The sequence below is a fragment of the Moschus berezovskii genome, chromosome 7, assembly GCF_049115385.1.
Source record: "Moschus berezovskii isolate FMDL1 chromosome 7, NW_MosBer_1.0, whole genome shotgun sequence".
Taxonomy (NCBI): Eukaryota; Metazoa; Chordata; class Mammalia; order Artiodactyla; family Moschidae; genus Moschus; species Moschus berezovskii.
Genome location: NC_142466.1, coordinates 77132992 through 77156318, shown reverse-complemented (window position 1 = coordinate 77156318; position 23327 = coordinate 77132992). Strand labels below are relative to the sequence as shown.

The 23327-nt window shown below is 36.3% G+C and overlaps 1 protein-coding gene across 4 annotated transcripts in view; it reads right to left on the bottom strand.

The window, feature by feature from the left end:
* Window positions 1-1213: 1213 nt before the first annotated feature.
* Window positions 1214-23327, bottom strand: part of PPP3CC (protein phosphatase 3 catalytic subunit gamma) — an 87503-nt gene continuing 65389 nt past the window's right edge. Inside the window, exons 9-15 of one of the 4 annotated variants that reach the window (XM_055427189.2) lie at window positions 23135-23260; window positions 22129-22200; window positions 11401-11427; window positions 10437-10518; window positions 9719-9816; window positions 2841-2870; window positions 1214-1738 (exon numbers count right to left, since the gene is read on the bottom strand). In XM_055427189.2, the coding sequence (XP_055283164.1) occupies window positions 1521-1738; window positions 2841-2870; window positions 9719-9816; window positions 10437-10518; window positions 11401-11427; window positions 22129-22200; window positions 23135-23260 (653 nt within the window). In that variant the 3' untranslated portion in view covers window positions 1214-1520. The remainder of the gene's footprint in view (window positions 1739-2840; window positions 2871-9718; window positions 9817-10436; window positions 10519-11400; window positions 11428-22128; window positions 22201-23134; window positions 23261-23327) is intronic. The other 3 variants (XM_055427192.2, XM_055427191.2, XM_055427193.2) reach the window with 3 other exon arrangements.

Below are 23327 nucleotides of genomic sequence, written 5' to 3'. Positions count from 1 at the left end.
AATGTTTTCTGGTGTCCTTGAAGCTCCAAACATAAAGTACTACTGTCTGGGATACATGTTTCAAGGCTGGGCTTCTACATCCCAAATGACATTAAGGAATTCTACAAATATGCACTTTGGCAGTGTTGTCCAGACATGTACATTCATTACAGGGCTGACCAATGACTTATTACAACATGGCACCTGTCACCAGGCTAAACCAAAAATGGAGCTTAAGGATCCCTGAAACTTTCTTCACTAGTGGGTTGTGACCTGAAAAACTAAGGGAAGATTATATAAACATTATATCTGAACACTTGTTTTTATATTCTAAAATACACGACAGAGACTAATTATACACAGTTCAACCTAATGAGTGCTGAAAAATGGAGAACATCCCAGCATTTGACAGACAGGAGATCATCACTCACCCAATGCCCTTTAGCAAGACTTTCAGTTCACAAGGGGACCGTTTTAACCTAGTCAGTTTCCATGACCCTGTGTGCGCGTGCTAAGTTGCTTCAGTCGTGTCCGACTCTGCAACTCTATGGACTGTAGCCCACCACGCTCCTCTGCCCATAGGGTTCTCTAGGCAAGAATACTGGAGTGGTTTGCCATGCCCTCCTCCAGGGGCCCCAGTTGGTTTCAAAAATGTCGACACAGAAAAACAGATGGAAGACAGGGAGAAGAGATGTGAGAGCTGATGCAGTAACACAGAAGGGCATAACTGTCGAAGGTTCTACAGAGGGCATTTATAAAATATTTAGAAATATCACTTCCTTTGCAGATGAGGTAAAGTACCTAGGATTCAAAAATAAAAGCAAAAGAATCTGGCAACAGTTAAGAAATCTTCAAAGTTCTAAGGGAAGTTTAAACCAATCATGCTCATGGTTAGATGAATAAATTTTAAGTCATTCTACAAAAAATCCCTCATTATTTTTTGTTTTGCCATACCAGGATACATTAAGAGTAAGTGAGAGTCAAGAAGAGAGTAGGTTATTATGGAAAGCATTTCCCTTGGCCCTTAAAATCACTGGGTTTGGGTTATTCACTGAGGAGTTCTACTATAATCAAGTTTTCCATAAGAAGAGAAGTTTTAGCCACTGAAATCTAAGAGATATTTTTCAGTGGTACCCTGTAGAAAAGGAAAAAGAAAACACCCTTTTGTGTTTGCAAAATGATTAGTCTGAAAGGAACAATGCTACTTCTAAAAACAAGAGAAAAGGCTGACTAGTTCAAGTCAGAAAGCCAGGAAAGAGGTTTCCAAGGCCCTTTTATTTGGGGACAGTCCCCTTTATAACACACGACTCCACTATGTGTCAGACAATCAGATCAGTTCCTAAAAATTAGAGGGGGAGAAAAAAAGGAAAAACGAAACAGATGCATTTTACATATATATTAAACATAAATTAAAAGAATTTATAAAAGGGTCACGTTTCTTACAGAGTAAATGCAGAGTGTATTTTGAATGCACCTCCAGGTTTAAGTTGTTTAAGTTGTTTGTGTTTAGCTTTCCGATAATAAATAAATAACATGGACTGTTAAGTCTTGGATCCACCAGTGCCACCGCAGGGCTCTGAGTCATTACTGGCTCTTCTTCCCTTGTCGCTCCTGTGCGCAGCGTTGGCTTGGACCAGTTTCACCGGCCCATCAAAGTACTGGCTATCTTTGCGGGGTGGCATCCGCTCATTAATTCGGTCCAGACCTCGGGCTTCTTCAAAACTCCGGATCCTGTGCTGAAGCGAAAACCCTCTGATGGCTACAGGAAAACAGGAAAGGGAGGAGCTCCATTAGACATCTTTTAAGTTTCTTAGCATACAGCAACCTCCTAGAGGAAAATATAGAAGTGTGACCATGGAGCACATGTCTGGTGAAGGCAATGAGCAATATCTGATTTCAATTAACCTGGTCTGAAGCTATTGTTTCCTTAAGGCCCAAAGGGCCACTGAAACTGTGAAAGTAATTTTCATAGTTCAGTTCATCACAGCAGAAGTGGACCTGACAAAAAGCCCCCAATATCTTTGAAAGAGTATCTTATGGGCCAGAAACGTGCTCAGAGAGAAGAAAGAAGGCAACACTAGAATAAAGAACAAGTTAAGCAGACTAGTTACTCTAACACAAACATCACACTGACCACACAAAAAAGTAACAAAAGAGCTAATCCGTTTGTTTAGGATAGCTTTGTTTTTTAATCTTGCAAAACCAGGAGCTGAACATAAGTTAAAAGCCATATAAAAAAGGTATTTTCTTTCTGTCTGAACTTCTATACAGAAGGAAAGGCATTCCCAGTGTGAACCACCTTCTCTAACAGAACAATTAAATTTATAACACAAGTTTATCAATTGTGATGAATTTTTAGCCTCCGATTCATAGATAATTTGTTACTTAAAATTTGTGTAATTTAGCTTGGCTGAACTGAACTGAGGGCAACCTCAGAAACAAATCAGACTGCATTCCTATCTGCTCTTGCCTCCACTTTTGATATGCTTCAGAATCATTAGATAAAGAGGTTGATGGCTTGAATTTCCAATAATTAAATGTATACTTCATAGCTATGGAAGGGCTATCAGACTGCACCATCTGAACACCCCATGACTGGTTGCTTAAACTTCAGCCATTGCATTAAAACTGAGAGAGCCCAGAAAGGACTTTGTCTGTGGAGAGGGTCATTTGAGTTAATATTACACAAGTGAAGGACACAAAGGAAATACTTTGTGAGCGTAGCTAGAGTTATCTTTTCCTTTTCTCAGTGTTAACAGTTCTGGTGATGCAACAATAAAAGATGTCTAACATTGACAAAGCTTTTTTAAGAACTAATAGACAGACACATGATCACATCTATCGTAGGAACATGGCCATACCTTCCCGGGCCTCTACCGCTTCTACTGTGGCTGTAAGAGGCAGGAGCAGTGGCATGCAAAAATGAAGACAGAAAAAGAGTGAGTAAACCAACAGCACTGCTGCCAGCACAGACATCCCGGGGCCCGACCTTTGAGCCTATTCCCATCCATAATAAAAGTGAACTAGTCAGAGAAGTGAGAGGATTATTGCGAAAAACTAAACTAGGGGTGGCGTTGGGGGAATATGAGGTGGGGAGAGTTACTAAGATTTTTCACACTGCAAGTGGCATGAGAACCTTTTAGCTAATGGCATCCATGGCTAAGACAGTCAAGCTGACTTGGAGAAACGAAATGCTGCTTTCCTCATTTTAAATAGCCAGTTGCTAATTTATGCCTTGACATTCATGTATCAAAATACTGACATGTCCAGTCAAATCACCTGATATTACAACCATTCTTTAGTTTGTGATAGTTCAGATGGTACTAAATGAGCTGCTGCTGCATTCTATTAAAAAAAGTTATTTAAAACTATGAATGATTTCAAGCAACTTGTATAGGGTCCAGCTATCCTTTATAGTTACTTTATAAAAAAGAGCGGCTTTTGCCACAGTAACTAACCTCCAATTAAAATAAATAAATATATATATATTTTTTAAAGAGTGGCTTTTGAATAACAGACTGGCATTTGGAAGGAAAGAGAAAATGGAATGTGAGAGGTTATTTCTTTTCCAAGGGGTGAATTACTAAGCTGGGAAAGGCATAAAGCTATTCAACTTCAAATACAAATTCATGTACCATCTGGAATCAGAGAAACAGCAGAGGTTGACATATCTAACTTACATGGCTTCCATTCTCCATGTGAGAGAGCAGGCTAGTTACCAGAAGGCCCTCTTCTTTAGTGATGGAAAAGGAAGCTATTTAAAAATTAGTACTAACAGGTAAACTTTCCTGCATTTGCTTTTTAAGACAGTAAAAGCACTACTACAGTAAGTCCCCTACATATAAACCTTCAAGTTGAAGAAGGTTCAAGTTCTTCAAGTTGAAGAACATGTGTTCTCATGTTCAGTCACGTAAGTTAGTTTAAGTGGAATTGCAGCTTGTCTTGCATTGGTCGATGATGATCCTTCAGTTCTACCATCTCTCACCTCCTCCAGTCAGTAACTCTTCTCGCCTGTTCACGCCATGCCAGCCCCTATAAGCCAGCTGTTTACTGTACTTTTCAAGGTACTGTCCTGTGAGATGAAAAATGTTTCCTTTGTTTCTGTTTTTGTTTTTTATGTATTATGTGAAATTAGTTGGGTACCTAGGCTACCTTTGTTGGACTTACAAACAAACTGGACATATGAACATGCTCTTGGAATGAAACTTATTCTTATGTAGGGGACTTACTGTATATGAAAAGGTTACAGGTTGTAGCAAGAAAGATCTTATTAGGAAAATCCTGTCAGCTCCCCCAAAACTAATTTTTTAAAAGAAGGCAGGGAAGAATAACGAATAGTAACAGTTTGTTTGCTGTTCCTGAAGCTTTTTATAATCAATCATAAAAGAAAAACTGAAAGAACTGAAAATTAACTTCTGAATGCAATGTGAAAAATGGCAACTTGGAATCAACTTATCAAGTGAGTGTTTACATTTGTCAACCATATGTTGGCATGTGTTAAAGCAATGTCACATTCTCCCAAATCACCTCACAGAGAACAAACTCTCAGAAGGAAAGGACAGTGCCTTCAGACAGCATACTATAACAGCAACTGTTAGGAAGTGAGAGAACAAAGCTTTACCTGAAATTGTATACAGAGTGTTGGTTTAATTAGACTTTAAAAGCTATGTTTGCGGCAAAACGTGTGCCAATATCGCATTACTTTGGGTCTTCCTAGAATTGCTTTTTGCACTGGGTACTAAGATATTAGCCCACATGAGGGATATTCTTTATAAGTAAGAGTCATATAAAACTGAAGAACTTTTTTTTTCCCCGTACTGAAATATTTTTCTTTAATGAATGAGATTTCTTTACTGAAATATAATTCATATACCATGAAGTATAAGTGTACAGTTCAATGATTTTAATATATTTAGAGTTGTGCAGCCATTACCACAATCTATGGTTAGAACATTTGCATCACTCTCCCCCTCCCAAAAAAAAACGATCTCCCGCCCTCATTCCTTCACCTAACCTTACAATCAACCACTTATCTACTTTCTGTCTCTACAGATTTGGCTGTTCTAGACATTCCGCATAAATGGAATCATATACTATGTGGTGTTAGTGACTGGCTTCTTTCACACAGCAAAATGTTTTCAAGGTTTATTCATACTGAGGATTGTATCAGCATATCATTCCTTTTTACGACTGAATAGTATAGTTCATTGTATGGATATACCACATTTTGTTTGTCTATTCATTAGGTGATAGACATTTGTGTTGTTTCCACTTATTGGCTATTACAAAGCATGCTGCTATGAACATTTGTGTACAAGTTTTTGTGTGGCTATATCTTCATTTCTCTGGGTATGTAACTAGGAATAGAACTTCTGGGTCATATGATTAACTGTATGTTCAATCATCAAAGAAATTGCCTGACTGGTTTTCAAAGAGCTGCTCCATTTTACATCTCCACCAGCAATATATGAGAGTCATAATTCCTCTCCATTCTCACCAACACTTGTTACTGTCTGTCTTTTTGATCACAAATATCCAGTGGGGTCTTTAATTAAAGTGGTGTCTCATTGTGGTTAATGTCTAATGATGTGGAACATCTTTTTACATGCTTATTGGTCATCTGTATCCCTTCTTTGGAAAAATGTCTATTCAATTTTTTACCCATTTTTAATTGGGTAATTTGTCTTATTGTTATTCAGTTATAAGAGTTCTTCACAGTTTCTAGATACGAGTCTCCTGTCAGATATATGCTTTGCAAAGATGGGGTTGGCCAAAAAGTTCCTTTGGGTTTTTCTGCAAGATGTTATGAAAACACCCAAAGGAACTTTTTGGTCAGCTCAGTTTTTTCACCTATGCTGTGGGCTGTCTTTTCACTTTTTTGATGGTTCCATTTGTAGCACAAAACTTTAAAACTTTCAATGGAGTGCCATTTATAACTGACCTTTTTTTGTTTTTCTTTTTTTAATCTTATGGTCTTTCCTCTTTATTTTGGCTACTTGGAAGCCTGGAATTAAATGTGTGATTATTGGATTTCACCGGTTTGTCTTCCTTTGTGCTCCAGTTTCTCAGCATATTTATTTCCCTTCACCATGTTGGATGTATACTGTAACCTACTCAAATCCCACTTGGAATAAGGTGGAGTATAAATGAATGTAGGCTATAAGGTCATATGGGATGGGACCTTGTTCACTGAAGGCTGTCCAAGTAAACTTATATGAACAATAAAAGGTCTTTTCAGCTAATACTTGTTTGTCACTGAACCTGTGGAACTGAGACTCTGATGGAAAAATGACAAAATTAACTCAGTTCTTGCAAATCAATGAGAGAATAAGAAGCTCTAAAAAGTTTGCTGCAACTTTAGCTATGTTTTGACACATTCATGAACTTTCTATCAATTTTCGAGTAGCAAATGCTGCTGCTAAGTCGCTTCAGTCATGTCTTACTCTGTGGGACCCCATACACGGCAGCCCACCAGGCTCTTCTGTCCCTGGGATTCTCCAGGCAAGAATACTGGAGTGGGTTGCATCAATAACAATCTTATATTGATTAAAACATTCATATTCAAGTCAGGAATGAAGAGAAACTGCATACATATGGGACTGAGAACAAAAGGTAGACTAAGGTTTATAAACAACAAATCTCCAAACAACACATCTGTAAAATTCTGTTACTTATCCCAGATTTGCCGATTTACTTTTTCAAATCAAGATCTAGAAAAATTTGGTTCAGATTAAAACAACTTTGTGGATCATCAAATTTTCAAAATGTTTCAAGCAAGGATGTATAGGATGTTCCTTTTTTTCTTTACCTATGTTACTTCCTATTAACTCTAAAATGCCTCGTCACTCACATGACTAACAATTAAGTAATGACAGAAAAATATTTTGCTTACAAGAAACTGTGCACTGGAGAGGAAAAATTCAATCAGAAACAATACTCTTCCTACTACAGAAGCTAAGAAAATGAATTATATACTTTAAAGAGAAAATATTCATTCTTCCTCATAAATAAACTAATATTTCAGTATTTGATTGGAAGAAAAAAGAGGAAACCAATGCCGTAAAAAGTATGGGGAAATGAGGCTGTTCCTAAGAATCAATAGCCTTGGAATATTCACAAAACAAAAAGAATTCCTATAAGAGGTATTCCTATAGGAGAAGAGGAAAAAAGAAAAACTGAAGTAGAAACAATTAAAAAAAAAAAAAAGGGCAAAAAAGCAATGAACTCTAAGTTGTTAATGCGTCAACTCCAGTTTTCAAGCCTAGAATTTAGTCATCCAGTGATCTGATCTCATGTCTCTTCTCACTGCTTGACCAGATCTGTTTATAGTGACAAACATCAACCTTTTCATTCCTGGGTTCTATCATGCCCTCTCCTTAGGAAGTCAGCACCCATATGATTTTCAGAACTGATATTGTGGTTGAAGAGGTGACTGTGGTACTCTTGCAGGACATGGTTTGCAGGCAAAGAGGCAAACTCCTTCTCTTACTGAGGAACTTTAACTGCCACCCCCCATCAAATTAAGATATTAAATGCACACAAATGAGGCACATGCTATGCACAGATCTGAAGTGCACTGCTTAACACATCTTTATATATATGCATGCATTTGTGTAACTACCACCCCAATAGTGATACAGAACATGACTCCTACTCCAAAAGTCCCCTGTGCCCTTTCTGGGTCCATATTCTCCCACCAGAGGAGTCATTTTGACTTCTTTTACTATTTATGAGTCTGCCAGTTGTTGTTGTTGTTTTTAATGCAGAAAAATAATTTATTCCAGAAGAGAGCAGAAGTAAATTCATCCTGAAAATATACTTAGGTATAATTCTCGTGGGACAGATCTTCCTTCTGAGTATGTTCTATTGGCTGCCCATTGTTCTGTAACAGTTCTTAAACTCTTCACTGATGCTCATGTAGTGAGTAGGCAGAAGCAGCCTTCAGACCCACAGGCTTCACAGAGACAGTCATGTATTTTTCTTAGAAAAACAGCACTTTTTATTTATTTTTTCATTTTATTATTTTTAATTGTATTTTTTTCTAGAACAGCACTTCTTTTTTTTTTCTTTCATTATTTAACATTTTTAGCCTCCACGCCCCTGCCCAGAACAGCACTTTCTGACTCAGTTCAGTTCAGTTGCTCAGTTGTGTCCGACTCTTTGCAACCCCATGGACTGGAGAACTCCAGGCTTCCCTGTCCATCAGTAATTCCTGGAGCTTGCTCAAACTCATGTCCATTGAGTCAGTGATGCCAACCAACCATCTCATCCTCTGTTATCCCCTTCTCCTCCTGCCTTCAATCTTTCCCAGCATCAGGGTCTTTCTATCTCAGTACAGTACACAAACATTTTATGGAGTTTGTACAGTTTATGTTAAGTAGGTAAACAATTCGTCAAGAGGTGAAAAAAGGTGACAGAGAAAATAGTACTGCCTTGTAGAGTAAGACGTTCCAATGTGCTGTGAATATTTAAGGCAGTGGATGGCCAAAGTAGGCGCATCAAGGAAGGTGGTCAGGGTATCGAGGTGATTTTATATCTCTACGTGACTACAGACAACAGCTAAATGACCAGGTCACCAACAAGGGGATGATAACTCCCTGGTTGGGACCCTCAGGGATGAACCAGGGCTCCAGGAAGCTGACGAAGTCCCAGGAACACACTCCTCACGATGAACGCATCATGAGGCTGTGTACACCATGGCTGTGGCCAGAGCTGTCAGCCCCTGCCCCACACCCTCACTTTGGTCCCACCCAGAAGTGTTCATCAGCCTGCTCCTGAACATCATACAAATGAAACAGTCTGTGCTCTTTTGTATCTAGTGTTTTTAGCTAAACCTGGTATCTATGAGATTCAACCATATATTCATAATGTTATTTTTTGTATATATTCATGATGTTACCTTTATTGCTGAGTAATATTCCATTGTATAAATATTAAGCGGAATAGTTTTTACACGTATTCATAACGTTTTTGTGTAGATTCATAATGTTATTTTTATTGCCTGGTTATAGGGTAGACAAATGTTTTGATCTACTGCCGAACAATTTTCTGAAGTGGTTGAACCAATTTACAAATGCACCGGCAATATATCTTGTTCTTCACAAACTCACCAACTCTTGATATTGTCACACTTTTAAATTTTAGCCATTCTAGAGGATGTGTAGTGGTATCTCACCATGGTTTTATATCCATTTTCCAGAAGAGTAACTATTTTAAGCATCGAATTTTCATATGCTTTTTGGCCATTTTGATACCCTCTTTTGTGAAGTACTGTTAAAATTTTTTGCCCATTAAAAAAAAATTAGCTGTTTGTATTTTTCTTATGGAGTTATAGTTCTTTATAGACTCTGAATATAAGTTGTCAGATATATGTACTACAAAAAGCTCCCAGTTTACAGTTTGTCTTTTCCCTTTTTTAGTCATGAATTTCTGTGAATAGACATTCTTAATTTTAATGAAACTCATTTATTAATTTTTTTCTTTTAAAGTTAGTGCTTTTTGTGTCATATTTAAAATTTTATCTTCCTCAATGCTTACTTTGCATATCTTTTTCTGGGAAGTTTTTTTTTTATCTTTTACATTTAAATTATAATTCATTTTGATTTAGTTTTTGCATATGGTGAGAAGGATCAATCCATTTTCTCCCCTCCAGAGACAGATATTCAATTGCTTCAGTGCCATTAATTGAAAGAAGCCTTAATTTCCAACTGGACACTGACTGCTGGATAACAGGACTCACCTGTCTCAATAGTCTGCTTTCCTCCTGAGAGAACACCCAAAGGGAGTGTCCCTGTAGGAGTCAGGCCCTTGAGAGTTAGCACGCTCTCACTCTCTTCCCTGCAAAAGATCAAGGCCCTGGGTTAATGTCAGGCAGGGCGTCTACTACTCAGTATCTACAAAGATACTGGAAAGAAGACAAGAAAAGATGCACAAAGATGGAGGATAGGCAGTCCTTCTCTACCCCTTCCCTGACCCCAAAAAGGGATGTTTTCTATAAACAGTCCAACTTTAAGCAATAAGCCAGGCCCTGCTTTTCGATTAGAGCCACTTAATAGTCAGGTGCTAATCTAATGTTTTCCATATATTACCCTATTTAATCCTCCAAATAACCTTAAAAGGCAGATCCTGCTATTATCTTTTACAGGCCAAGAAAATAAGGCACAAGATCACACGACAGAAGATATAGGGCCAGGATGTGAACAGAGGCCACTGAGCTCCAGAATCCACATTAAATCACTAACATTCACTGCACTGTATCTAAGCTCACACCAAATAAATGTTTGCCAGAGTTATTTCTAGTCACTTTAACATGTAGGACTGATTCAATCTGCATTCAACCCAAAGACCCACAGTTTTGATACCGCACTCCAATTCTAAAACTATCGCTCTGAAATCAACTTCTAAATCACTCTCAAAACATTTTTAATGGACACCATAATGACAAAGCTTTTCCTTACCGAAGAATTGAAAAGACCCGTGCCATCTTCCCAATAGCTCTGATTTTATTCTTGATGATCTCCTTGCGAACTGTAGTGCCTCCTTAGAGAATACAAACAATATGTGAGTTAAAGGAATACGTTAACAGGTTTACAAAAATGCAGGATGAAGTGCCTTTCTAAGTTAAAGAAATGGTTTTAAACAAAGAAATCAAGGCCTAAGTATGTCTAAACAAACAAAAAACCCGGGAAGTTTTAAGGAGCAGGAGGAAAAATAAAGATGAAGTGAAAAAATGGAGGGGCCACAATAAGGACAGAGTGAGCGGATTTATGAAGGTAGGAACTTACTGGTGCTTCTGAAAGGTAGAATACAGTGAAGAATGAAATACATATAAACAAAGACAGTTGCTACTACAACAAAAATATCTCTTGAGAATGCTGTGGGCCACCTTACGATGCAGGGCTTGGTCGGCCAAATGGCAAGGGATGACTTAAGCAGTTGTCTTCTACATGGAAACACATAGTTGGCTCTGCCGAACTGAGCAGAAGCTGCTTTCATTCTATCATCCTCACTTACACACTGGTGAGTTATTTCCAACCCCAGACAGCTGTGCAGTACAAATGAGGATGATGGGTAAGGTATTTTATAAAACACCAAAAAAGTTAACAGAAGACTTGTGGCCTTTTCTCATACCAGATTTAGGAAACAGCTCACACACCAGAAGTCAATGTCCAGGCATGCATCAGGTGGCCGCATTCAAAAGTCATAAACTAAGAAACGTGGCCTCTCCTTCCTCACCCACCCAGCTCTCAAAATCCTGCAAGATCACACAGCAGGGGCCAGAGAAAACGTATACATTAAAACAGAAAGGGAGGATGGAGGGCCTGTCTGAAATTATTCAACTATAACTAAAAAAGTCTAATTAATAGACCGTGATGAGACAGACAGCGAGTATTAAGCTCGTAGCACATTCTGTTCAGATACCTTGCTGAAAGCTTGAAATGTAGTGATCTTCAGGGAGAAGAGACACCAAGAAACAAGGAGATGAAAACAGAAATATGGGAAGAGAAATTTAAGTTTGCATGGAAGAGAGAGAAAAAAAATCAAAGTGAAATGCAATGAGAGAAGCAGGCTATTATCTTTATCAGCTCAGAAGAGACATCCTTGGTATCATGACAGAATATTAAATTACAGACTTCTTGCATGGAGTCTTCAAAGTTTTAAATAAATTCACATCTCTTATTTTCCAACATATTCTATCCCCACAGATCATGAAGATAAAATCAGACAAGGAAAAAAGATATTATTTGTGTAACAAATAATGCTGTAAACAGTGAACAAAGGACAGAATGAACAGCAGGTGCATCTCTAAATGCAGCATCATGTTTTCGTATGATGGACACAATTATCTTCTCATCTCCTTCTGGAGATATTATAGCTTTTCCATGTTTAAATTTTATATAGTCTTTAGAATCTCAAGTTCATCCATTTAGGCTGTTTTTTGCTGTTGTCTCAGAGACTCTACGGAGAAGTCCCATAATCTTTGGTGTTTGCTCATCGTTAAGAATGATGGACTGGAAAGCTTTCTGAATTGGTTGGTGGTTGACTGATGACTTGGAACTTTCTGTACACAGAGTGATCAGGGTGGGTCTTTTTTTAGGGAATTTTCTGTATCAGTACTGAGAACGCGTGCACATGTGCCTGTGTGTGTGTTAGCTGTTCAGTTGTGTCCGACTCTTGGTGACCCAATGGACTGTAATCCGCCAGGTGCCTCTGTCCATGGAATTTCCCAAGCAAGAATACTGGAGTGGGTATAGCCATTTCCCTCTCCAGGGGAATCTTTCTGACCCAGAGATTGACTCCGACTCTCCTGCATTATAGGCAGATTCTTTGAGCCACCAAGGAAGCCCACTGAAAATGCGTGGGATCACTTGATTTACCCGTTTTTGGCAAAGTTATTGATGCCCTCAACTGTATCCCTGTCCAGAAATTCTTTGGTTTCCACCTTTTTAGATATTAGCCTCTGGTCTTAGGAGAAAAGACAGTAGTACTTTAACTGCGTTTCAAATATCTTTTACCTGCTCTACTTATTTTAGCTAGGGGCCTATCTCCCTCTTCTCAATAGTCCCCAGTTCTAGTAACTGGTGTAGTCTAGCAATTCCTCTGCTATTTGAGGATTTCTGTACGGAACTCAGCATTCTCCATTACCAAGCCAGGCTTCAGCTTTCTTGAATCAGCCAAGTTAGTAATACTAATTCATTTGTTTCATGGCTTCCAAAATTCCTACAAAAATCTCTACATTTTTGTAGGCTTACAACTTTGGTAAAAAACACTATTGTGAAGTATGATAAACACACAGAAAAGTACACAAAACAAAGACGGACTCAGTGCTTCTTATTAAAACACAAACGGCCAAATAACCAGCCAGGACACTATATAGAACCTTGTCAGCACCACAGATTTCCCCCTACTTGGGCCCCTCCTAATAATTAAGAGTCTCCATCTTCCCAAAGAAAACTGTTCTCTTGACTTCTACTGGAATCACTGTCTTGCTCTTCTTTATAGTTTTACCATTTAAGCATGTATTCACAAGCACTAATTTTATTTAATTTTCTTTTTAATGTTATGTGGTTGGAACAGGCAAATAACGCATTTTTGTGCCTGGCTTCTCTTGCTCAACACTGTATCTTTAAGATTCATCCATGTTTCCTCTGTTCCTGTCATTATTGTATACAATGCCACTATAAGAATAAGTCACAATCTATTATCCTTTTCACTGTCAGTGGTCATTTGGGTTGATTCCAAATTGTGGCTAATTCGGCGGCTATGAATATTCTGGTGTATTTCTCTTAGCTGCACATATTTCTGCTAAGTACATTCCTAGAGTTAGACTGCTCAGATATAAGGTATGTACATGTTCAACTTTGGATAATGGTTTGGCATTATCTACTAAAGTGGATGTACCAATTTATACTTTAGTATATGAGCATTCCTGTTGCTATGCATTCTGGTCAACATTTGCTGTTATTCATATTTAATTTTAGCCACTTTGGGAGGTAGGCAGAATCACCCATTGTGGTTTTAATCTGCACTTTCAAAATGACTAATGTGCCTGAATAACTTTTCATATTTTTATTGGCCATTTGGATATCCTTTTTTGTGAAGTGCTCATTCAAGACTTACCTCATTGATCTGTAGTTTTTTATATATTCTGCAAGTGAACTGTTTATTGGTTGTGTAGCAAATACCCTCCCCCATTCTGTAGCTTGTCTTTTTTTCTAAAAAACATTTATTTATCTGGCTGCTCCAAAGGTCTTATTTGTGATTTCTATCTTCAATGAAGCATGTGGGATCCTTAGTTGTGGCATGTGAACTCCTTAGTTGCAGCATGTGGGATCAAGTTCCCTGACCAGGGACAGAAGCGAGGCCCCCAGGCACTGGGAGTGCAGAGTCCTAGAGCACCAGGGAAGTCCCTGTAGCTGTCTTTACACACTTAGTCTTTTGATAAACACAAATTCTAATTTTTAATGCAGTCCAATAATTTCCTATATTGCTAGTGTTTTTTGTGTATTGTTTAAGAAATTTTCCTCTACTTCAAGGTCATGAATGCATTCTATGTAACACATATTCGAAGGTTTATTGTTCTGCCTATCATATTTGAATGTGTTAGTCCATCTGGAATTTATTCTTGGGTTTAGAATACAATAGGGGTTAGGTTTAATTTTTTTCTCAAATAGATATCTTCAACCATACCAATACCATCGTTTTCCTATTACTCTGCAGAGACGCCTCTAGTGTAAATCAAGTGTCTATATACATGTGGATCTGTTTCTGGATTCTCTGTTTTGTTTCATCACTCCTCTGTCCTTGAGCTAATAATTCCAGTTACTTTCTTCTTTGACCTTAGATATTTCCGTATGAATTTCAGAAACTACCCTTAGAAGTTCCATATAAATTTTAGAGTCAAATTGTTAATATTTGACTTTGTATTGAATCTGAAGATCAATTTGGGAATAACATATATTTATAACATTAAGACTTCTAATAATCTATGGACATGGTATTTCATTCTATTTATTTAGATGTCCTTTAATTTCTCTAATAATGGTTTAGTTTGTTGCTTAGAGGTATTACACATCATTTGTTAGATTTATTGCTAGGAATGATATTGTCAATGGCATCTTTTTAAAAATTTCATTTTGTTTGTTGCTGGCAAATAGAAATACAGTGATTTTTGCTTTCTGACTTTGTATCCAACAGCTCTGCTACATCTGTTTATTGATTCTAATAAATAATCTATAAACTTTTAAATTTCCTCTATATATAATCATATAAATAACAATCTATAAATCTACAAATAACGATTTACAAATATAAATAATGATCGTTTTGTTTTTTCCTCCTCAATCTTTATACATTGTATTTCTTTCTATTGCCTTACCGTACTGGCTATGACTTCTAGTAAGATATTACAAAGAGGTTTTGATAGCTGGCATCCTTGTCTATTCCCAACCACTAAGGAAAGCTTTCAATATTTCACATATGATATTTTCTATAGGTTTTCACAGATATATTTATCAGATTAAAGAACTCCTTTCTAAACCTAGTTTAAGAGATCTATTGTAAATGAAGGATGAATCTTATCCAATGCCGTTTCTATACCTGGTGAGGTAATGATTTTTCTCCATTTTTTCCCTTAATGCAGTGAATTATATTAATTGATTGATTGATTTTTAAAACAATTTTGGCCATGCCTGCAGCATTCAGGATCTTAGTTTTCCAACCAGGGATCAAACTTGTGCCTCCTGCGTTGGGAGCATGGAGTCTTAACTACTCAACTGCCAGAGAGTCCCTGTTGATTGGTTTTTTAATATATATATATATTTTACTTTTCAATAGTTTTAGATGTATAGAAATGTTAAGATAGCAAAAACAATTTCCATATACCCTCTCCTAGTTTCCACTATTAATATATTACATTAGTATACCCTGAATGAATTTTGAATGCAAAATCTTCAAACATTTTATTTAAGTCGCATTTTTCTAGAAATCTATTTTATCTAAATAGAAATCTAAGGTTTTAAATTTTACTGGTATAAACTTATTCTTGTTATTTTCTTAATATCTATAGGATTGTTAATGAATGTTGTCTTCTTTTTCAGTCCTGTCATCAGTTATTTTTGTCTATTTTTACCAGGGATTTATCAATTTGATTGAAATGGGTACATTCTGGTTTTACTGCTCCTCTATATTTTATTTATTTAGTTTTTGAGGGGTGCACTGCATAACTTGTGGGATCTTAGTTTCCCGACCAGGGATTGAACCCAGGCCCTCAGCAGTGAAAGCACAGAGTCCTAACCACTGGACCATCAGGGAATTCCCTATACTGTATTTCATTTTGTTTTCTTATGCTTCTCTTAACTTCTTTATTTCATTCCACCTGCTTTCTTTAGGTTTAATTGTGCTAGCCCCTTTTTCTCTTAACTTCCTGAGACAGATTTTGATTTTTCACCTTTCTTCTTTTCCAACATATGCATTTGAGGCTAAAAGTTTTCCTCTAAGTATGATGTTAGATGCACCTCTCAAGCATTATTGTTTATTTTTGTTCAATTTAAATTATCTTGTATTTCACTTATTTTACAAAATGTGATATACAAGGTCAACTAAATTTATAATTTAATTTGTTCATGTAAATTGCCTTCAAAATACACTGCAGCTAAGATGTGTATAAAACTTTACATGCATTTTGGAAGGAATCACACAGAAACAGTTGCTTTTTCAACAAAATTAGCCAGTTTCACATCCCCTTTGGTCAGTCTCCCACAGATATGTGAGGTGAGAGGCACATGGGCCTTGTATACACCGTACCACTCCAGGTAATGATTCATCTTCTCTGCTTGTAGGTAACTTGAGACATAAAACCAGATGCCTGATTAAAATTTCTGAAAGAGAACTCCTTGTTGATGGCATCTCTCTCACTTAATTCTGACCACCCAGCTGCTCTAAGGTCAAGTATAACTCAGTTCCTCTCCTCTGGTGTCAACCAGTGAACATCTGCTAAAGTTCTGGTTCCAATGCCAAACCCAGACCTGTCTGGTGCACTGCCTGCCCTCAAGCGTTAATGTATACTGCTCTTTATTTTCAGTTCAAATTGTTTTCAAATTTTAATTGTGATTTATTATTTGACCGCTGGATTATTAAGTATATTTTAAAATCTCCTAAAATATGGTAGTGTTCTAGTCATCTTTTTGTATTGATTTATATCTTATCTGCATATAGTCAGAATATAGTCATCGTGATTTCAATGCTTTGACACACGAAACTTGCTCTTAACCCAGAACATTTCTTGTAAAGGTCAAGTTTTATAAGTAGTCATGTGTGTTTGAAAAGAAGATATAGTCGGTATGTTAGATGAGTTCTCTTTATATGTCGAGTGTTGTTCTGTCACTAAGTTGTGTCCAACTCTGCAACCCCATGAACTACAGCACACCAAGCTTCCCTGTCCTTCACTAGCTCCCAGAGTTTGCTCAAATTCATGTCCAGTGAGTCAGTCTAGCAGGTCAAGTTTATTATTTGCATTCTAATTTTCTACAACATTCTTAGTTTTGTTTGTCTGCTTATTCTGTCAATCCCTGTAAAATATTTGTTAAATTCTCCCACTATCACTGTGGACATTTCTATTTCTCATTGTACTTTAGTTAATCTTTGCTTTATATATTATGAAGCCATTTTACTAATTCACACAAAAATTTTTCATCTTTTTGTTTTAGAGCTTATTTCATGTAATTTTTCAGTATTTATTTTTATTTATTTGGCTGTTCTGAGTCTTAGTTGCAGCACACAGGATCAATGATCTTTTTTACAGCATGAGAACTCTTAACTGTAGCATGTGAGATCTAGTTCCCTGGCCAGGGATCAAACCCAGGCACCCTGCACTAGAAGCGTGGATTCTTAGCCACTGGACTACTACGGAAGTCCCTGTTTCATGGAATATTAATCTATGTACAACAGCTTTTCTTTGGTTAGTAGTAATATAATATTATTATTCTTTTACTTTCTTTTCTTTACTTCTTTTATAAAAGTAGTAATATATTCTTTTACTTTCAAATTTTCTGTGTCTTTATGCTTTATCTCTCTCTTATAAAACATCATATAATGTTTTTTTCTTCTGTTTAATCTTACCTATCTTTTATCTATTTATATGTAATAAAGTTGCTGACATATTTATCATCATTTATTTATCCTGTTTGCCCTAGTATTATAAGTACCTTCCCACCTTTCTTGCCATCTAGACTATTTTTTTTTATTATAATCATTTTTCCCCGATAATTTAAAGATTACATGCTTTAAAAAAAAAAAAACTCTCTCTTCTTGAAAATTACTCTGCATATTACACCATGCATCTCTTACTTATCAAAATATAATGTTAAAAAAATATATATATATAATGTTAACAGGTACTTCCCCCGACCTTCCCCAGATAATATAAAGTCCTCACACACTTTAACTCTATCCCACTGCTAACTACTGCTGCTGCTGCTGCTGCTAAGTCGCTTCAGTTGTGTCCGACTCTGTGTGACCCCATAGACAGAAGCCCACCAGGCTCCCCCGTCCCTGGGATTCTCCAGGCAAGAACACTGGAGTGGGTTGCCATTTCCTTCTCCAATGTGTGAAAGTGAAAAGTGAAGTCGCTCAGTTGTGTCCGACCCTTAGCGACCCCACGGAGACCGCAGCCTACCAGGCTTCTCCATCCATGGGATTTTCTAGGCAATAGTACTGGAGTGGCTTGCCATTGCCTTCTCCGATTGCCAACTACTATTGTCACATATTTTAATTGTCTTTTAAATTCAGTGAGACATTATTATTATTGTTTAATAAAGTCAATATTCATTTTATTTATCTACGTATTTTCTACTATTCTCATTATTTCTTCCTGACTCTCCAAGCTTCCATCTGGTATTTTCCTTCTGTTCGAGTAATATTCTTTAGAATTCCATTTAGTGTGGGTCTCCTGGTATTTCTTCTAGTATAGCTTTTACAGGTAGGAATACCTGAAAAGTGCTTATTTCTTCATTTTTAAAGGATATTTCTGCTAGGTATAGCATTCTAGATATACCAATTACTATCTTTCAGTGCTTTGAATATGTTTGTCCATGGTTTCCTCCTTCCATTGTTTCCATTAAGAATATATTGTCAGTTTAACTGTTATCTTTTGAAAGCAATCTTTTTTTCCCCTGGTCCAGTTAAGATTTTTTCCTTTGTCTTTCATCTGAAGCACTTTTACTGTGACGTACTTAGATATTATTTTTTTTTTTTGTATTCATTCTGCTTTGGTTTTGGGGACTTCTTCAATCTGCAGCTTAACTAATGAGTATTAAAAAATGTTTATTCATTATCTCTTCAAATACTGGTTGTACCCCATCCTCCCTTTCTCTTCTCTAGGATTGATTCCAAACACACAGCTGATACCTGTTCACTGTGTCTTCCATGTCTCTTATACTTTTTCTGAGTATTTTATTCTTTCTCTTTGTGATGTATTCTAGGTTGTTCCTTCTGTCCTATATTCTAGTTTACTTATTCTCTGTTTAGCTTTACTGAGTCTTCTATTAATTCATCTGTTAAGTTTTTTTATTTTTCATTCTTAGAATTTTCTTTTGGTGCTTTATCGGCTCTGCTACATTCCATTTTTATAATTCACAGTTCTCTGCCAAAATTTTTAACTTAGTCTTTTACATTCTTGAACATAGTTAGCATTGTTTAATATTTTAGCATAGTTATTTTAAAGCTTGGTCTGATAAAGCTAACATCTGAAGAACTTAGGGGTCTGTTTTTATTTCTCATTCTTTCTGCTCATTTTCATTCACGTTGTCATGTCTTCTCATGTATCTACTTATTTTTGGTTGTGAGCCATGTATTATATTTGAGAAACTGCAGTGGTTTAAGGTTCTATATAATGCTATCTTAGTCTGAAAAGGTTTGCTTTTGCCAGATGCTTGGGACTACCTTATTTAAATTTCAGAGACTGAAATGATTGAGGATAGTCCCTTTCAGGGAATTATATTTCTAGTTCACCCTTATTCTTACATAGATACAAGCTTTAGGGGCCCAAAACCAATGAGCAGAAGCTTACCTGCACTCTATCCATTTCTGACAAGTCATGAACTCCCAACTTTTTTAGCTTCTATCAAGAGGTCAATCTCTTAGCTCCCTCTTTTGAAATTCATGAGTGTGTTTAAGAGAAAATTGTTACCAAATGTCTTACTTCTCTGGACGTATGCTTTTCCCCAGATTTCTACTTGGTAATTCTTTTTCACTTTCTTAGCTTTCTGAATGCCTCTGAAGCAACTTTTTAAAATATTTTGTCTAGCTTTTCTACTTGTCTTAAGAGTCAGGCTTGGTTTGAACTGTCTGGCATAATAAGCAAAAATCCTTAGCTTTTATATCACTTGGATAAAACCAAAATTGTAGTTTTAGTGTGGTTTCAGGAAGGAATGGATTTAGAAGTATGTTCAATTCACCAGTTTAACCTAAAAGGTTATTCTTCATTTCCCTTCAGAAAAAAAAATTTTTAAAGCCTGTATCAGTTTATAGCCACACACCTTGTTAAAAAAAAAGGAAATGAGAAGATTCTATACATTTACTTTTGTACTTAATATCTAACACACTTCCCATATCAGCACCAATAGCTCAACTTCATTTTTTCACTTTTTAATGGCTGTACTTCATACCATTCAATCTAACTCAACAAATATTTACCTACCATGCTCATTTACCTTCTATACTTGGTTTTGAGGTGATAATGGTAAGCAAAAACTAATTCTGTCCTCATCACTCAAGTCCCTGTTGAGTGACTTGTAACAATATACATATATTAACATATATTAAAATTATAACTCTATCAAACGCTAAGAAGTTAGCACCGCTGATATGAGAACACGTCAGGGGTGTTGGGTCTAGTCTGGGAGATCAGAAATAACTTCCATGATGAAGTGGCAATAAGTTGAATAGGAACTAACTAGAAGAGAAGTGGGAAGGAAAGGAGGCTTACCGCAAGGAAATAATCTAACTCCATGTTGAGAATCTACCATATGGATGTATCATAATTGACTTACCCAGCTCTCCACTGAGGGATACTGTGATGTTTGAATCTTTTGCTACTATATATGATACTCTGATAAATATTCCCATATACAATTTTTGGTATAATTTAGGAATCTTACTCTTAACGATAATCAAGGATACATATAATAGCATTAATATACACAAGAGAGTTCACAATAATTTCCACTTAGATTAAAATATAAATTTTACTAGATCTATTTCTTACATATTTCATCCTTTCCTAACTTGAGTTGTTTTAATTTTCACTTGGCTGCACTATTTTCACAAGAACTGGCTCCCTGCAGTGATCTCCTATCCCATTCATAAAGGTAAGTATAGTTATGCTCCATTTGCTCTGCACCTTCAACGTGGAATTTGAAGTATAAGTTTGTGCAGGACTTTCATCTATATTCTCAAAGTAAGCTGGGCTTTCTTCACAACACAGATACTTCATCCTAACAGCTGAATGAAGCACCTTAGTATAAGCTGGGAGAGAATGAGGCAGTCAGAGGCTTATGCTAAGGTGCCACCATCTTTTTAGAATCTCCTGCATTCTCAGGTGAGTTAGGATCTATCTTTAAAATCAAACCTCCCACAAATTGCTAGAAAAAAAAATACTTGGCTACATAAACAAAATGTAACTATATAAAAATCTCTCAGGCCAATAAGAAGAAAAACAAACAAGCACATAATAGTACAAAAGTGGGAAAAGTGCATGAATTGACAACTCACAAAAAAGAAATAAAAGAGGTCAATAACCACAAGAAAAAATGCTCATTAGTCATTATAAAATTTTAAATTAAAAAAACACCAGACTATAAAAATTATAATAAGGAGTATTTAAGAGAGCACTGTGAACTATGCGTTGCACATGCAAAATGTAAACTGTTACAGCCTTTCCAGTTATCTGTGTCTGAATTAAAATTAGAAGTACTAATTGACACAGATTTTCAACTTCTGGAAATCTATCCTATAGAAATAATCAACAAAGTATTATTTTTCATTTCCTAACAGTGCTTTTCTTTCTTTCATACCACATGTCGACATTTGACTTTATCATTTGATTTTCCCACCACTAGAATACAAGCTTATTGAGAGTAAGGACCTATATAGTTCTTGGCACATATAAGGAATATAATAAATGTTGATTGTTGGACAGAATATGCAAGGATTTATCTATACAAAAATTCAAAACTGTGGAGTTTTAAAATAAAAAAGTTGGAAAAAATTCAAAATCCTTCAGCAGAGGATTGGTTAAAGAATAATCAACATGGACAACTATGTAGCCATTGAAAACTAGTCTACAAAAATACCAGTAAATGTATGTGATGCTATCACATGACTTCATTTTTGCTAAAAAGAAAAAAAGAGGAGAAAAAAGATGCTAATAACAGTATTTATATCACGATGTTAACAGTGGGTATCTATGAGATGGTAGGATTATTGGTGACTTTTTCCTCTTATTTATGGCTTCCTGTATTTTTCAAATTTTATTTTTCTACAACAAATACAATTATTTTTTAATAAGGCAAAGAAAATTCTCCAAAACAAACTAAAACCCAAACCAAAAGTTCTTCATTTCTAGTTCAGAGAAGGAAAAGGCAAGTTTACCTTCAAGTTCATCATCGGAAATCAATTCATCATCAGAGCATATGTTGAGAATGTTAACCAGCATCTCTGTGACTAGATGATAAGACAAAATAGTCCAAAATTTGTACAATTAATAAGGCACTTTCTCTAAAAGGATGTGGATATATAAATAAACATACATATATATTCAATAAACACAGATAAAAATGATTGATTGTTTTGCTACTCAGAGTAGCTTAAGGAGCAGCATTAAATGCAGACCTTCATGTTTATACAGATTTGGGGGAGATTACTTGTTCCAGTTAAAGTACAGAGTCTTTGAAGATTCTAATGCTTAACAACTTGATTTCATTTTAGACTGCTGCCAGAACCTTTTCTACACTGATACACACAGGAGAAGACTTCCTCCCATTTTACAAAGATAGTAAGCCACCAGGCCTATGTACAACAGGCTTACATATTTGCATAGCTCATTTGCTCGTGCTCAGTCACTCTTGTCCGACTCTTTATGACCCCATGGACTGTAGCCCTCCAGATGCCTCTGTCCGGAATTTTCCAGGTAGGAATACTGGAGTGGGTTGCATTTTCCTTCTCCAGGGATCTTCCTGACCCAGGGATTGAACCTGCATCTCCTGCATTGGCAGGAGGATTCTTAACCACTGTGCCACCTGGGAAGCTTATTTGTACAGATGCACAAATAGAATTCTAAGGATAAATCTTCCCATTTAAATCTCTTTATCACTGAAGGAAATGTTATTTTACTGTTACTTATGTTATTCTAACATCTTGATCATACAAGGACAGCTATTTTAAACTGATACTTAGAATAAGAAAATCATTATCAACTAGAATTATAATTTAAAATCTAATTAAGCACCACTTAAAAGTCTTTGTAGAGAACAATGAAAACAGAAAACACTTCTGATAACTTTAAGAAAAACACTTCTGAACCATCAGGGCATGCATGCATGTAGGAGGGTGTCACTAGTTAGGATAACTGATGGTCCCTCTGTCTTAGTTCTCTTACCTTTTTCCCCAACAAAAGGCAAAGACCATGTGAAAACATCCATAAAGTTTGGAAGCCAGTAGGGGTGTGGAGAACAGTTAAACTGCCTGATATTCATGACGTTGTTTTCATATTTTAACACAGCAGCTAAAAAAGAAAAAGAAGAGAAATATCTGGCACAGAGGAACAGAACATTGTAACTGGTATACTGTAG